Source organism: Podarcis liolepis (genome assembly GCF_965112155.1).
Source record: "Podarcis liolepis genome assembly, chromosome: 3".
In the NCBI taxonomy this organism is placed as follows: domain Eukaryota; kingdom Metazoa; phylum Chordata; class Lepidosauria; order Squamata; family Lacertidae; genus Podarcis; species Podarcis liolepis.
The window spans coordinates 4,901,313-4,916,984 of NC_139557.1; the positions used below are offsets into that span (position 1 = coordinate 4,901,313).

Genomic DNA, 15,672 nt, shown 5'->3' on the forward strand with positions numbered 1-15,672 from the left:
GACCAGTGGTCAGGGATGATGAGAATTGTAGTCTCAAAACATCTGGAGGGCCGAGGTTGAGGAAGCCTGCCTTACACAGTCCTTCCCAAGACAACCTTCAGATTCCTTTTGATCATTTCATTGGGGGACTCTAATTTTTTTAATTACAAAGCAAGTTGCATAATGTCTAAATATTGCCATTTTCTTTCAACAATCTATGATTGGTTTCTCTCTCTTTTCCCCGTTTAATGTTCCTTTACATTTTACATTCTGTAACTTTTTATTTGTGGTAAACTATAAATAAACTATATTTGTATCTCCTATCCCTAAATATAATATAAATATAACTGTTAAGACCATATTCATGGAAGATAATCTTCCTGGGCTGCATGTGATCACTGAAGAAGAAGAAGAAAATATAACAACAAATATTTCATGTATCAGAAGCTTCTAACTGAATTTTCTGTTGATAGAAAAACATAGTCAACTGTGGTCAAAGATGTTTACATCATTCTTCTTGCTATCAGAAGGGTTTTCCAGAAAAGACAGTTGATTGGTGACTTGATAATGGTGGACGTGCCCTCAGAGCGTGATAAAATTTTGAATGAATCCACCTCAAGGATTCGCTTCTAAGCATACTTACTATGAAGCTGGTTCTATTGAATTCAGTGGGATTTGCTTCTAAATACAGACTTGCATTAGATGTCCCAAAACAAAAGGTTCTAATCACATTTGCTGATTGTTTTTGCTTCCCCAGAAATGCTTCTTCCAGCTGTACTGCTGCCATTGGCTGCTATGCTGCAACAGTCCCTAGGAGAGGCAAGTGTCTTTAAGATTATAAATCTTAGAATACATCTGTCAGGCATGGCTTCGCCAGGGATCTGCAGTTACTTTGACTTCCAGACTACACTTCTGTGTTTCTTACTGATCTTAACACTATTTCTTTGCAATTTTCAAAGATTTAAGAATGTTTAAGAGAGGTGGTAGAAGGCATGAAACTAAGAGGAAAGATACCCAAGCCATTCTTGCAGGCTTTTTCAGTGGCATAGCTGTGAGGACATCATTTACTTTGAAGCAGTAGTTTTCTAACTTTCTGCCTCTGGGGAACTGTTCCCACATCCGCTTGTCTGAGTCCTTGGTCATCCTCTGCCGCAGAACCTCAGCAAATCACAAAGCATCCTAGGCCATACACAGATCACTGACTAGGCCTGTTGAGTTTTGCCCAAGCAAATTGTGCATGTGTTGATCAGGGGAATGGGAAGCACAAAATTTAGACAAAAAGAAGAACAGAGCATCTTTGCATGCAATAAGAAAAGCCCCACACTTCTGCTGTGAAGACAGATAGAAAGATTTCGTGTGGCTTCTCTGCAATCTCCTTATCCCCCTTTAGTTCACCTTTGACTCCCTGGTCATCCGAGGACCTCCTGCTATAAATGTTTTGTTGTTGGTCTTAATGTTTCTAGCAATGTGCTCCTCAAATTCCATTTTAGCACCCTTTACTTGGCTCAAGAGCATCAAATTAGGCAGAAGCACACTAAAAGGTGAACCCAGTGAATACCTCCTGCACCCTTTAGCTAGGGACTTTGCTGGTTTGTGTGTGTGTGTGTGTGTGTGTGTGTGTGTGTGTGTGTGTGTGTTTGCCAAAGCTTCTCAAGCAACCATTCCAGTTGCCAGGGTTCAGTATTCAATTGCCCTGCAAATTCCACTTCTTGCAAATTCACTTCCTGAAGCTGCCTCCTGTGCCTTGCTTCACAGCCCCAGGGAGAGTTCAGTTCTTTCCTTGTATGATTCATCCTCATATGCTGCTGGGTTGGGTTAGATTTCTAGTGATACCTACTCTGCAGGGGTCGGCAAACTACGGTCCGAGGGCCGGATCCGGCCCAATTACCCTCAGGATCCGGCCTGCGGATGGGCAATGGATCGTGTGGATTCCTTCGTTAATTTTTTTCAGTTTTTTCTGCGCCACAATTTTTTGGGGGGGTGCCATTTCTCCCCCTTCCCTCTCACACACCGCAGCATCTCCTCCTCCCTCCTCCTGGCTTCTCCCCGCCCTGCCTAGAGGAGGAAGGGGGCTGGGCTGAGCTGGCTGAGCGCCATTTTGGGCAGCGCCTCTCCGGAGCCAGCCAGCCTTTGCGCCTGCAGCACCATAGGTAGGCAGGGGGAGGGGAGGGGCTGGGGAAGAGAGGGGGGAGAGAGAAGCCCCTTCTGCCGGGTGTGTGCGCGCACGCACGCATGTGCCCATATGTGTGCACACATGCACAGTCCAGCCCGTCGCAAGGTCTGGGGGACGTTGAACTGGCCTCCTCCCAAAAAAGGTTGCTGACCCCTGATACAGACAATATCAAAGATAAGGATTAAGCATTCTGTTGTGTTCTATTGATACATCAACTATGTTGCTGTATTTTAGGCGGCTCATGACAAATGGAAGCGTAATTTTTCAAATCTTAAGAAATCTCTGACACGCTCTCCCCCCCCCCCCTTTTAATGTCAGCAACCCCAAGTGGCTGAGATAAATGAAAATATGCAGATGGAAATTATTGAACAAATCAATAATCTTAGGAGGGAGGTGAAACCTTCTGCCAGCAACATGCTGAAAATGGTAAGTCCTCACTGTGGCATTGCAAGCAAACCTTCTTTCCTCCTCTCTTCCATTTTATAGCGTTTGGGACTTAAGTTTGGAAACAGGAGGGAAGGGACACTGAGCATGTGACACGTTCTCAAATCCGGAGGCCCTGTCAGCTAGGCATGGATTGATCTCAGGGTGATGTGCTTATCCCATATGGGGCACTGTTAGGAATTAAAGCATCACTAGACACTCATTGAATATTCAAAAGCTTTCCTTGCGGAACAGATGATAAAAGTAGAATATGCAAAACATATGCTTATCCAAGCACAGCTCCCACTTTCAGCTTTGTGCTCAGCCTGTACTTTGCTATATAGGCCACGCAGTTACTTGAAGAAATCCAGCGTCTGTTTCAGTCAGAGAGCCCATTTACTGCTGCACTGCACTGCACTGCACTGCACTGCACGCACTGCCCTGCACTGCACTGCCCCCCCCCTCTTTATTCAGAGAAGGAGCATTAACATTGTGATCCTGGCAATGTTCAGAGAAAATTCGAAACCCTTCTCTCACCGCAGTGTTTATAGCAGCTTCCTAACACAGACATGCTCCTGCACTGTGTCATCACAGTGAGCTCACTCACACAAAATAGAGTCTGTGATGTCATATATCTCATGTGACCAAAGTTGACCAACCACATGAGAGCTCAAGAGAACATACTAGACCGAGCTGTTGATCCAGTCAAAACGCAAAGTGCTTTCTGTAAACACACAGCAATATTCATTTATGCGTTTCCATTTCTGCAAATTAAACTACTATATTTAACACTCTAGCCGGGATGAATGCATGGTGCAAAGTCATGCATGTAGCCCGGCCAGTGTTCTTCTCTTTTTCTACAAAGTGAGTGGGAACACAACCCAGACACCTTGGGCACATGCTGCAAGTCACACAAGGAGCAGTGCAAGGTTAGCAGCATGTGAAGCGGGATGTGTGTAGCACAGCAGAACTGAGCTTGCTCTGCATCCAAAACTACCCCCCTCTATATATTACAATAAAAAGTTTGTGAATGTTTATTCAAAACTTGCCAAAAAGTCCAGTTCATTTTGTTGCTTCTTCAAATATTTCATAAAAGGTTCCCATTCGTCTTTGAAGTCACAGTTATCCTTATAGTTTGTGTGTCAGTTTTGCCAATTCCGCATAGTCCACCAGTTTTTCTTGCCACAGTTCTTTCATCAGGATTTCCTCATTCTTCCATCCTTGCGCTATTAAGACTCTTGCTGTCATTGTCGCATACATAAAAATATTTTTTAATTTCTTTGGCAGGTCTTTTCCCCACTATCCCTAATAAGAAAGCTTCAGGCTTTTTCACAAATGTTAAATGGAACATTTTCTTTAGCTCATTGTATATCATTTCCCAAAACATTTTGATTTTACTGCAATACCACCACATATGGTAAAAAGTCCCTTCTTTTTCCTTGCATTTCCAGCATAAGTTTGAGCCAGTTTTGTACATTTTCCTTAATTGTACTGGTGTTATGTACCATCTATACATCAGTTTCATGTAATTTTATCTTAATAGAGAACAATTGGTAAATTTTAAATCAATTTTCCATAACCTTTCCCAATCTTCCAGCAAAATATTGTGCCAGCCTTAACAATCTTGATAGCAGATTCAGCAGTGTGCTGTGGACGGAGGTTCGCTGTTTTATGAAACTTTAATCCCCAAACAGCCTTTGAAGTTCCAATTTCTGCTTCTGATGCAGCTTTTTATTGGAGACATGTGTGAGCCGGATGGAAGCTGTGAAGCTGACTGTGCAGGTCGGTACGCCCCCCTGCTCTGCTGTGTGGGGCAATGAACCTGCACTTAGGGTGCTTAATTCTATTCCACTAAAATAATTGTGACTTCAAAGACCCGACTATCACGCTCAGCGAAATTATAAAATAATTGGGATTTAAGCGGTTTAAGGGAAAGGACCTGCCTACTATCTTCATTCAGTAAAAAGCTAAAGGTAGAGGACCCCTGACCATTAGGTCCAGTCGAGAACAACTCTGGGGTTGCGTGCTCATCTCACTCTATAGGCTGAGGGAGCCGGCGTCCGTCCGCAGGCAGCTTCCGGGTCATGTGGCCAGCATGCCAAACCGCTTCTGGTGAAACCATAGCAGTGCATGGAAACGCCATTTACCTTCCCACTCCAGCGATACCTACCATATTTTTTGCTCCATAAGACCCACATTTTTCCTCCTAATAATTAAGGGGAAATGTCTGTACATCTTATGGAGCGAATGTGTGGTCAATTGCTGGCTCCCTTTCCGGCTTCTTGCCCAGGTCTCCATTGTTGAATGTTCTGCAGATGGAGGCTGTTTGTTCTCCAGCGATATGGGACTGGCTGATTAGATTATCTGTCTGGAAACTGTAGAAATGCTCCCTTATCTTTCCTAAAGAAGCTGCAGAACTGTGAGTTGAACCCCATAAAAACAGGATTTTTCCCTCTTTGCAAAGTAAGCTCAACAACTTTGAACTGATCCTCAAAAAAGGGGCTTTTCCCCTTTGCAAAAGAAGCTGCACAACTGTGAGCTGATTCCCCCCAAAATGGGGCTTTCCCCCTTTACTCCTCTAAAAACTAAGTGCGTCTTATGGTCAGGTGCGTCTTATGGAGCAAAAAATACGGTATTTATCTGCTTGCACTTTGATGTGCTTTCGAACTGCTAGGTTGGGAGGAGCTGGGACTGAGCAACGGGAGCTCACCCCGTCGCGGGGATTCAAACCGTCAACCTTCCGATTGGCAAGCCCAAGGCTCAGTGGTTTAGACCACAGCGCCACCCGCGTCCCTCTTCATTCAGTATTTGGTGCTTAATGCTTTGATTCCAGTCCAGCAAGGGGGAAGGTGGATCCATGTGGGGCTTGCATATAAGCATCCCAGCTGAATAGGGACCCCCACAGCACTGGCGAAGGAAGCGGGGTGCAGTGAGTGTGGCCTGCCCTGGGTGTCATCCCTGAGGGGGGGGTGACATCGCTGCCCTGCCCCTGGGGGCACACCATGTGCACCACTCCGGTTACCAGAGCAGCTAGCTCCACCTCTGCTCCACAGGTACCAATGGGTACAAGTGGGGTTCCCCTCTCTAATTCCGCCGCCAGATCTGTGCAACCCCACATTTTAAAAAAGAAAGAAAGCTAATCTCCTGCTTTTGAAGGAGAGCTGGGAGTACAGATCCAATCCCCATTCCCCACCAGTTGCCTGACTGGTAGGATTTTCCCTGTCGCGTGTGAGCATGTGTCCAGGCTTTCTCTGCAGCCTGCCAGTTTGAGCAAATATGGGGCCATTCCTTTTGCGGCCGCTAAGCTGTGCTATTCCTCACCCACAGAGTTGATCTGGCACCGTCACTGTACAGTAGAACCTCTACTTACAGATGTAATCCATTCCGGAGGTCCGTCTGTAAGTCGATCCAGGTCGCTGGTAGAAGCGTCGTTGTGCGCAGGTGGATTCAGTGGCAGTGCGCTTCTGCGCATGTGCACAAACGGCAGAAACTGCTTCTGCGCGTGCGTGAATCATGGCAAACCCGGTATTTACTTCTGGGTTTGCCATGGTCACAACTTGGATCGGGCCCAAGTAGAGGTGGTCGTAAGTAGAGGTTCTACTGTATAGCTTTCATCTTATGCTGAAGACATACTTCAGATAAGATATATTTTAGGACCCACACTATTCTTCCGATTGTAAATTGTTTAAACCTATTTTAGTACATACTGTGTGTTTTTTACACGTGGGTGGCACTGTGGTCTAAACCACTGAGCCTAGGACTTGCCAATCAGAAGGTTGGCGGTTTGAATCCCTGTGACAGGGCGAGCTCCCGTTGCTTGGTCCCAGCTCCTGCCAACCTAGCAGTTCGAAAGCACGTCAAAGTGCAAGTAGATAAATAGGTACCACTCCGGCGGGAAGGTAAACGGCGTTTCCGTGCGCTGCTCTGGTTCACCAGAAGTGGCTTAGTCATGCTGGCCACATGACCTGGAAGCTGCATGCTGGCTCCCTCGGCCAGTAAAGCGAGATGAGCACTGCAACCCCAGAGTCAGCCACAACTGGACCTAAGGGTCAGGGGTCCCTTTACCTTTGCCCTACCCTGGGACCTTACAGCTAATGATGGGAAATAAATCTTATAAATAGTAGTGGTAGTAGTAATGTATTCTCTCTCTCTCTTGTTTACCTTGAAAAGACGTGGAGTGAGAAGGCTGCTGCTAGTGCTAAAAAACATGTTTCAAAATGTCAATTTAGAAACAGTCCCGAAGAGGACCGAAAATTGGGTGGTAAGTCAACTAGACATCTCTTTTATACTTTCTAAATAAAAAGTCCATGGAGTTTTCTTGGCAGGGATACTGGAGTGGCTTGCCGGTTCCTGCTCCAGATGGATCACATTTAGTCAAAACTCTCCACTATGACCTGTCCGTTTTGGGTGGCGCTTCATGGCCTAGCTCATAGCTTCTCTGAGTTATTCAAGCCCCTTCGCCACAACAAGGCAGTGGTCCATGAAGGAGTGCTCTGGTCCATGGGGTCACGAAGAGCTGGACACGACTAAACAACAAATAAAAAGTGTGCTAGCCACCAAGGGGAAACAGTTCTTTGGAGGGGGAGGGGATTTTGAGCAGAAAAGGGAGGAAGGGGAAGCAACCCCCTCACAATAGCTCCTCAATGGCAGGCAGTTACATATCTCCTCACAAGTCACATAGAGTTTCATCCTATGTTCAGGAGGGAGACAAGGGCTGTGTCCCCACTGGGTGTTAACGCATATTGGGCAGGGGACAGATCTGGTTTTTGCACGATTTTGTGCACCCCCCTCTGCACCTGAGCATTTTCAGTGTTATGCCTCTAAAATAAATCCCGGTGTTTGATCTCCTCAAGTCCAGTGACTACTCCCTGCCCCCCAGAAGTTCCAGAAATCTGGATCCAAACATAGGCATGTTTGCTAATGAGACATTTGGACTTCTAGTTTGGTCCTCAGTAACAAAGAAACGAGCTTCTGGCTTCTGGTGTTCTGATCAATGACTGCCGAGACATTGGAATGATTGAGAAAAACTTGGGTAATGGCATCCCCTCCAAGACATAATTGTATTTTTAATGGCATTTAATCAAACGTGGCCACAGTTTAAATACATTAGGTTGCTATTTATTAGGTGTATACACAGGGGGGAAATCAGTTTGGTTCCAGTCTCAGTACTTTAGAAAGGAGTCCAATTCCCCTTAGATGGATTCAGGGAACAATTTGGGATTGAGTCAAAGGCTCACTTTGGTGAAACTTTGGGGCAGCTATCAAGTGGCCGGGAAATAATCAAGACAACATGATATCCCATGAAATAGCTAGAGAGACTCCAAGTTTGCTCAGCTTAGGTGGGTGTACTCTCCACCCATCAGCTGCTCTGATGGTGCAACCTTGGCTTCTGAATCTCTGAAGCACCCTCAAGCTGTGGGTCCAGCCAGCTCCACTTTGGGGAGTACGTGCAACATTTGGGGGGAGGTTCAAATACCGCCAAAGCAGGAGGCTGCAATTTGGTATTTGGGCTTCATCCAAAGTGGATGCATATCTCTACAACAAGTTGGTCTCTAAGGTGCTACTGGACAATGTTTTTATTATTTTGTCTACAATATATATAACTTTTGTCTATGGTCTATGGCTGTGTGTGCATTGAAACACAACTAGCTCATTCTTTCAGTTCAGATTGAAGTCAGTTGAGAGGGGAGGGACACATCAAAATGCAGTACAGTGGTACCTCTGGTTACGTACTTAATTCGTTCTGGAGGTCCGTTCTTAACCTGAAACTGTTCTTAACCTGAAGCACCACTTTAGCTAATGGGGCCTCCTGCTGCTGCCACGCCGCTGGAGCACGATTTCTGTTCTCATCCTGAAGCAAAGTTCTTAACCCGAGGTACTATTTCTGGATTAGCAGAGTTTGTAACCTGAAGCGTATGTAACCTGAAGCGTATGTAACCCGAGGTACCACTGTATTTCATAAAGGCAGCAGGATAAATATGGATTGCAGTCATGTGTATAAAGGTAAAGGTAAAGGGACCTCTGGTCATTAGGTCCAGTCGTGGCCAACTCTGGGGTTGCGGCGCTCATCTCGCTTTATTGGCCGAGGGAGCTGGCATTCAGCTTCCGGGTCATGTGGCCAGCATGACTAAGCTGCTTCTGGCGAACCAGAGCAGCACACAGAAACGCCGTTTACCTTCCTGCCAGAGCGGTACCTATTTATCTCCTTGCACTTTGACGTGCTTTTGAACTGCTAGGTTGGCAGGAGTAGGGACCGAGCAACGGGAGCTCACCCAGTCGTGGGGATTCAAACCACCGACCTTCTGATCGGCAAACCAGAGATGCAAATGCACTGGAATCAGAGTAAATTGTGTGTGTGTGTGTGTGTGCGCACACACACACACACACAACCAAAATGTCAGTACGTGTCCAAATTTTAGGGTCAGTTTTGTGGCTAATCTTAACAAATCTGCACCAAGCAAAACAGAGGGCTCATCCAGACTTGGGCTTATCGTGTGCCTAGAAAGCTGGATCCAAGCATTTTCCTGCTTGTCCATTCTAAGCATGGGCTCAAGCGGTTTTGCCATCGCCCCAGGAAAACCCCCACTTTAGCAATAAATAAGAGAGAACCCGATTGATGTTTGCTCTGATTCAGCAGTAAAGATCAGGTGAGGGGCGGGGTGGGGGTGCATGGGGAAGCCTGGATGAGCCCAGCGTTTGCAACGACATCCCTTCTTCTTACAGATGTGACCTGCAGTGAGAATCTGTCGCAAACAGAGACCGCCATGCCCTGGCGAGACATGATTGAAGCCTGGGCCAGCGCACAGCAGTACTTCAGGTTCGGCAGTTTGCCAGCTGACAGGGAAGGAAGCATTCTTAGCTATACTCAGGTACAAACAGAAACACCCAATGAATCTAGGATGCAAGACGGTCTTTTGGGAATAAAAATAATGTACAGAATATTTGTTGTTTGAGTAATGATTCTGTTATTCTACCTGTGTGAAGCTTTGGTAATATGCGTAGGCTGTGAACTATGTTCTGTTCGTGCTATGCCATTCGGCCCTTCCTGTGGGGGGCACAGCGGGGCAGGAGGGCTCTGAGAGCCAGGCCACCAGCAGAAGCAGCAGGCTGGTTTCCTACACTTTGCTTCATAATAATAATAATAATAATAATTTATTTATACCCCACGCAACTGGCTGAGTTTCCAAGCCACTCTGGGCGGCTCCCAATCAAGTGTTAAAAACAATACAACATTAAATATTAAAAACTTCCCTAAACAGAGCTGCCTTCAGATGTCTTTTAAAAACAGGATAGTTGCTTATTTCCTTGACATCTGATGGGAGGTCGTTCCACAGGGCAGGTGCCACTACCAAGAAGGCCCTCTGCCCGGTTCCCTGTAACCTCACTTCTCGGACTGAGGGAACCACCAGAAGGCCCTCGGAGCTGGATCTCAGTGTCCGGGCTGAACAATGGGGGTGGAGGCTCTCCTTCAGGTATAGTGGGCCAAGGCCATTTAGGGCTTTCAAGGTCAGCACCAACACTTTGAACTGTGCTCGGAAACGTACTGGGAGCCAATGTAGGTCTTTCAGGACTGTCTTGGCGGCCACTCCCGGTCACCAGCCTTAAGGCTTCAAGCGTAGCTTCCACATTCCTGTTTTAAACAGTGACACTAAGGGGCATAATTATCTCTGTTTTACTGATACAGTTGTTTGTCTATGGTTCTGTTTGGTTTTGTTTTCTGATGGTCACCAATATGGCTTTTTCATTTTATTTTTAAGCTGAAATACATATTTCTCCCATGGGACTAACTAATACGTTTTTAGTTTTGCTTTACATGCTGTTCCATATCAGTGATTGGGTGACAGTTTTCCATTTCCCCCTCTTCTGTGTTTGATGCAGAGAGGACCATTCCCTGCCCTTTAAAGACAATCATGGTGTTCCCATCCACATTCACCCAGCCACCACTGCTTAAGCACACTGCATGCTTCTCCCTCCCCTTTTATGTGTTCTCACAGAATCACAGAATTATAGAGTTGGAAGGGACACCGAGGGTCATCTAGTCAGTCTCAACAAAAGCATCCATGACAGTTGGCCATTCAACCTCACCTTATACAAGATTTATTTTTAGACATGATTTATTCATTTGTCCAAATCTTTGGTCTTTTCTCTCAAACTGCAACATATCACAATTACGGCATGTTGGATTTTTTATCTTTCAAATTCCAAAAATGAGGTGTGCTAAAAAGTTGTATCGTGACTTGGGAATTCAAAAGATATTTGGGTTAAATTAAGATAATTTAGTTTTGATTGGGAAGTAAAATGTGTGTGAAATTGCATAGAAATTGTTAAAAAAAAGATTGCCTGCTTGCAATTATTATTCCTATATTCTCTCTCTCATTCATAGATAGATAGATACACACACACACACACACACACACACACACACACTTATTTTTATTATTTAGCATTACTTGACATTTTCAGAACATAAAATTAAAATCTCTTGGTTTTTCAAAAGCAATTTACATGCTTCTTCATCAAATGTAGACTTACCAAGCTAAATGTTGTTCAGTAAGAAAAATAATAGCAACTTTGAATTCCTCACACCCAAAAACATATTTTTGAGATCCCTCACTGAATAAATTTGCAAAAAGTAAGTTTCATCCCATAAAACGAGGCACCCTAAATTTTCATATGACCCCCAACTCCCATCAAATCACCACCTTTCCTTCCTTCCTTTTTGTGTCAACAAAGAAACATTACTTAATATTTTAAGCCCTATATATCCAAGAACTTTAATGTCAAGAGTATTTTCTTCCTTGCAGAATGGATTTGGCAGTTGAGAATCAGATGTGTTGCTCTGTTGTGTATCTAAAGAAGTGTGATAGTTTTATATGTACGCAGAGATGGAAACAGTGCAAATGTTTAGGACTGAAAATGCATATTTTCTAGGGCTGCCAAATTTGCCGCAATTTTACTCTAGAAAATGGTCTCCGGGCAGAAAAAATGGCTCCCTTTGTAAACATCCGGGAAAACCCGGGCGTATGGAACCCATATTGGAAATGGGTTTTTTTGCCTTTTCTTTTTAAGTGCAGAAAGTTAATCTTTTCATATCTTAAAGTGCTCAGTGTTCAAATGTAATTCTATATGGTTTCTTGGTTTGATGTGTTTTCCCTCTTATGCCCATAGCTCATTTGGTACAGTTCACATGAAGTTGGATGTGCGCTTGCTCACTGCCCAGAAAGTGCCTCCCCTTATTTCTACCTGTGCCATTTCTGCCCTGGGTAACTATCAGTTTTGAATACAGTGTTCTTAATTTTCCCTCCATGAGAGCCCACATTTCATGCTCTATGGCTCTGTGATTTCAGCGGAAACATGATCGGCAAACTAGCAGAACCCTACAAAGAAGGCCCATCGTGCGAAGCGTGCCCTGGCAACTGTGAGGATAAACTGTGCAGTAAGTTACTTATATAAAGCAATTTCTCTGGACGCTGAAATTTGTGTTAGATATAGTTAAGCGCTCCAGAAACTTTTGTGAATGGAAGGCTAGTGGTCTTTCTAAGAGGCATCTATAGCTGTCTCACCACCACCCGGTGCTGAGAGCTGCCCTGGGGACTGAATCCCAGCATTTATTTACTGCCACAAATAAGGCTTTATTCGGAATAGACTTTGCAGGGGAGCAGAACTCTAAGGAAGGCCCTTTGGGAGATCATTGCGAATGACCAAATTTCCTAAAATAAACTGGGCCTCTTGACCAGTTAACAGCAGCAGCAGCAGCAGCAATTTATTTATACCCCACCCATCTGGCTGGGTTTCCCCAGCCACTATGGGCTGCTTCCAGCAAAATATTAAAATACAATGATTCATCAAATATTAAAAGTTTCCCTAAACAGGGCTGCCTTCAGATGTCTTCTAAAAGTCCAATAATTGTTTATTTCTTTGACATCTGATGGGAGGGCGTTCCACAGGGTGGGCGCCACTACTGAGAAGGCCCTCTGCCTGGTTCCCTATAACCTCACTTCTCACAGTGAGGGAACCAGCAGAGGACCCTCAGCGCTGGACCTCAGTGTCCGGGCTGAACGATGGAGGTTAAGATTTAGTTAGGTAATTAGTGACCATCAGTGCTAATGCTGACATAAAATAGTTTGAATGAAAAAAGGATAAATCACTTGGGCTGTTGCAAGACTGAAGTCACAGAGTCAAGAGATAGATAAATGGCAGATAAAAGGAGGTGTGTTTTGCTTTCTGTTTCTCCTTTTGTATCTAACTTTTCTTTCTGTTTGATCTATTTCAGCCAACCCATGAAGGAATGTTGATTTTTACGGCCGCTGTAAGGAAATGCTAAAACACTTCAAATGTAGTGCGGGAATATTGGCTGAATATTGCCAGGCTAGTTGTCACTGCCAGACAGAAATTATTTAACATGTGCACATGAGTACCACAAGGTTAATTTTCAGTGGGTCATTCTTCCATTTTTCACCGAAAAGCATGGAAACTCATCATTAAAAAGAAACTCTCCCCTCTAAAACTGGTGCATTTGCATGCTACTGATTTTTTAAAAAGAGCATTTGCAAGAATTGTTTGCAAAAAGAGTGACGGAAATATGTCAACCTCTGTGTCCACTTTGGGTTTAGCTTTATTTTATTTTTTTAAAAAACTAATATTATGTTTTAGAGAATGCTTCGAATACTTCAAAGCTAAATGTTTAAATATTGCAAACATTGCAAATATTGCACATATATCCCTACCCATCACATTCTAACGTTGCTTTATATTTCAGTTCCACACAAGCCACTGTTTAGAATATTGTTCAGGAAGCTAGAAATTTGTTGTATAACTGCTTCAGATTGTGATTTTAATCATCAGGTGGTATGTTGTGGAACTCAACTTAAGTATAGCATTCCTATTTATTTTATGTTTAAAATTAGAAAGTGGCTGCAATAAACTTTTAAACAAACTATTAGACATTCATTATTAAGTTTAATTTCCTTCTCTCATAGCTTTCCATCGGCGGTAAAAAATGATAGTAATCTTGCAAAATAAATGCATTCTCAAACTTCACTAATGGCTGTCAATGATCACTCTTAATTCCCTACTTTTTAAGAACAAAGAATCAAACATGGGTAAAATCCTGCAGCTAATTAAATGCCAAGCGATGGTATGAGTTATTAGGAGCATAGGGTAAATGTAAAGGGACCCCTGACCATTAGGTCCAGTCGTGGCCGACTCTGGGGTTGCAGTGCTCATCTCGCTTTATTGGCCAAGGGAGCCGGCGTACAGCTTCTGGGTCATGTGGCCAGCATGACTAAGCCGCTTGTGGTGAACCAGAGCAGCGCACGGAAACGCCGTTTACCTTCCCGCTGGAGTGGTACCTATTTATCTAATTGCACTTTGATGTGCTTTTGAACTGCTAGGTTGGCAGGAGCAGGGACCGAGCAACGGGAGCTCACCCCATCCCAGGGATTCGAACCTCTGACCTTCTGATCAGCAAGTCCTAGGCTCTATGGTTTAACTCACAGCGCCACCCGCATCCCTTATTAGGAGCATGCTGAGTGACAAATCAAAGAAAAATGGGCCAGAATGGGGCACCATTGCAGCAGTTCTTTAGGGGCTAGGACTTACTGTCAATGGCTTGGTGTTTATGACCCCAGGCACAACTGGAACTCAGACAGGAAGAAGGAAACCACATGAAACTCATGGTGGGATGCAAACAAGCCATAAATATTATTGGCTACAACTTCCTAACTGACAAATTACAAACACAAATCATCAGGTCCAGATTGCATTAACCTGAGAACTCAGGTTTGAAATGGTTGATCTTCTAACAAAAATATGTAACTGGTCCCTAACATCCGTCTCATACCTGAGGATTGGAAAGTGGACAATGTAACACCAATTATTAGAGCAAATGTGGGAAGGGTGTGGATCCTGGAAATCATGGCAGTTAGCCATGTCCTGTGGAAACTAGTGGAGAGTATTGTTAAGAACAAAAGAACCCAAGAATACAGAAGAGCAAGACTTGCTGAAGTAGAACCAAGGTCTTACTGACCTTTTAGACTTGTTTGAGAGTGTCAAGACAGAGGTGATCCACTTAGCATTGTGTATTTAGCCTTGAAAAAGCTTTCAACAAAAGTACCTCACCAAAGACTCCTGAATAAGCTTAGCAGTCATGGGATAAGAGGCAAAGTGGCCCAGGAACGTCCTAAGTAACATGAAGCAGAGAGTAGGAACAATTGCACAGGTCTCCCAGGGAAGGGATGTGGAAAGCAGAGCCCTCCAAAAGTTGGCACTGGGACCTGTACTTCTTAACTTGTTTGTTAATGTTCTTGAATTAGAACAGGCATCCCCAACCTGCTGCCCTCCAGATGTTCTGGCCTACAACTCCCATGATCCCTAGCTAACAGGACCAGTGGTCAGGAATGATGGGAACTGTAGTCCAAAACATCTGGAGGGCCGAAGGTTGGGGATGCCTGAGTTAGAAGTTACCAGTGAGGTAGACAACTTTGCTATCCAGTTTAGAAAAAAGTAAGGAAGGTAGTGGTGCTGGAGGAGACTCTTGAGAGTCCCATGGACTGCAAGAAGATCAAACGCATCCATTCTTAAGGAATTCAGGCCTGAGTGCTCACTGGAAGGACAGATCCTGAAGCTGAGGCTCCAATACTTTGGCCACCTCATGAGAAGAGAAGACTCCCTGAAAAAGACCCTGATGTTGGGAAAGATGGAGGGCACAAGGAGAAGGGGACAACAGAGGACGAGATGGTTGGACAGTGTTCTCGAAGCTACAAACATGAGTCTGACCAAACTGTGGGAGGCAGTGGAAGACAGAAATGCCTGGTGTGCTCTGATCCATGGGGTCACGAAGAGTCGGACATGACTAAACGACTAAACAACAAAGAACTTAGTGGCTGATAACATTTTGGCTTGGTAGGGTTGCAGTTTTTAACCTTGCTTTTTGCATTACAAAAGGACTTGTGTACCCAGGCACAGAAATCTCCACACAACCTGACTTTATTATTAAGGAATACACAAAACCCAAAATTGTTGGCCAAATGTTATACCATAATGTTATTGATTACAGATGCAAGAGGTTTGGCATGGGCATTGGGTACAACCATTAA

At 44.4% G+C, this 15,672-nt stretch overlaps 1 protein-coding gene across 1 annotated transcript; it reads left to right on the forward strand.

Annotated features, from left to right (window-relative positions):
- The first annotated feature begins 6,767 nt into the window (after positions 1-6,767).
- On the forward strand, positions 6,768-13,520 carry LOC310703196 (cysteine-rich venom protein-like). Its single transcript, XM_083495356.1, has 5 exons — positions 6,768-6,836; positions 9,299-9,444; positions 11,744-11,838; positions 11,923-12,011; positions 12,849-13,520. The coding sequence occupies exons 2-5, from the start codon at positions 9,340-9,342 to the stop codon at positions 12,857-12,859; spliced, it is 300 nt and encodes a 99-aa protein (XP_083351482.1). The 5' UTR covers positions 6,768-6,836; positions 9,299-9,339; the 3' UTR covers positions 12,860-13,520.
- Positions 13,521-15,672: the final 2,152 nt, after the last annotated feature.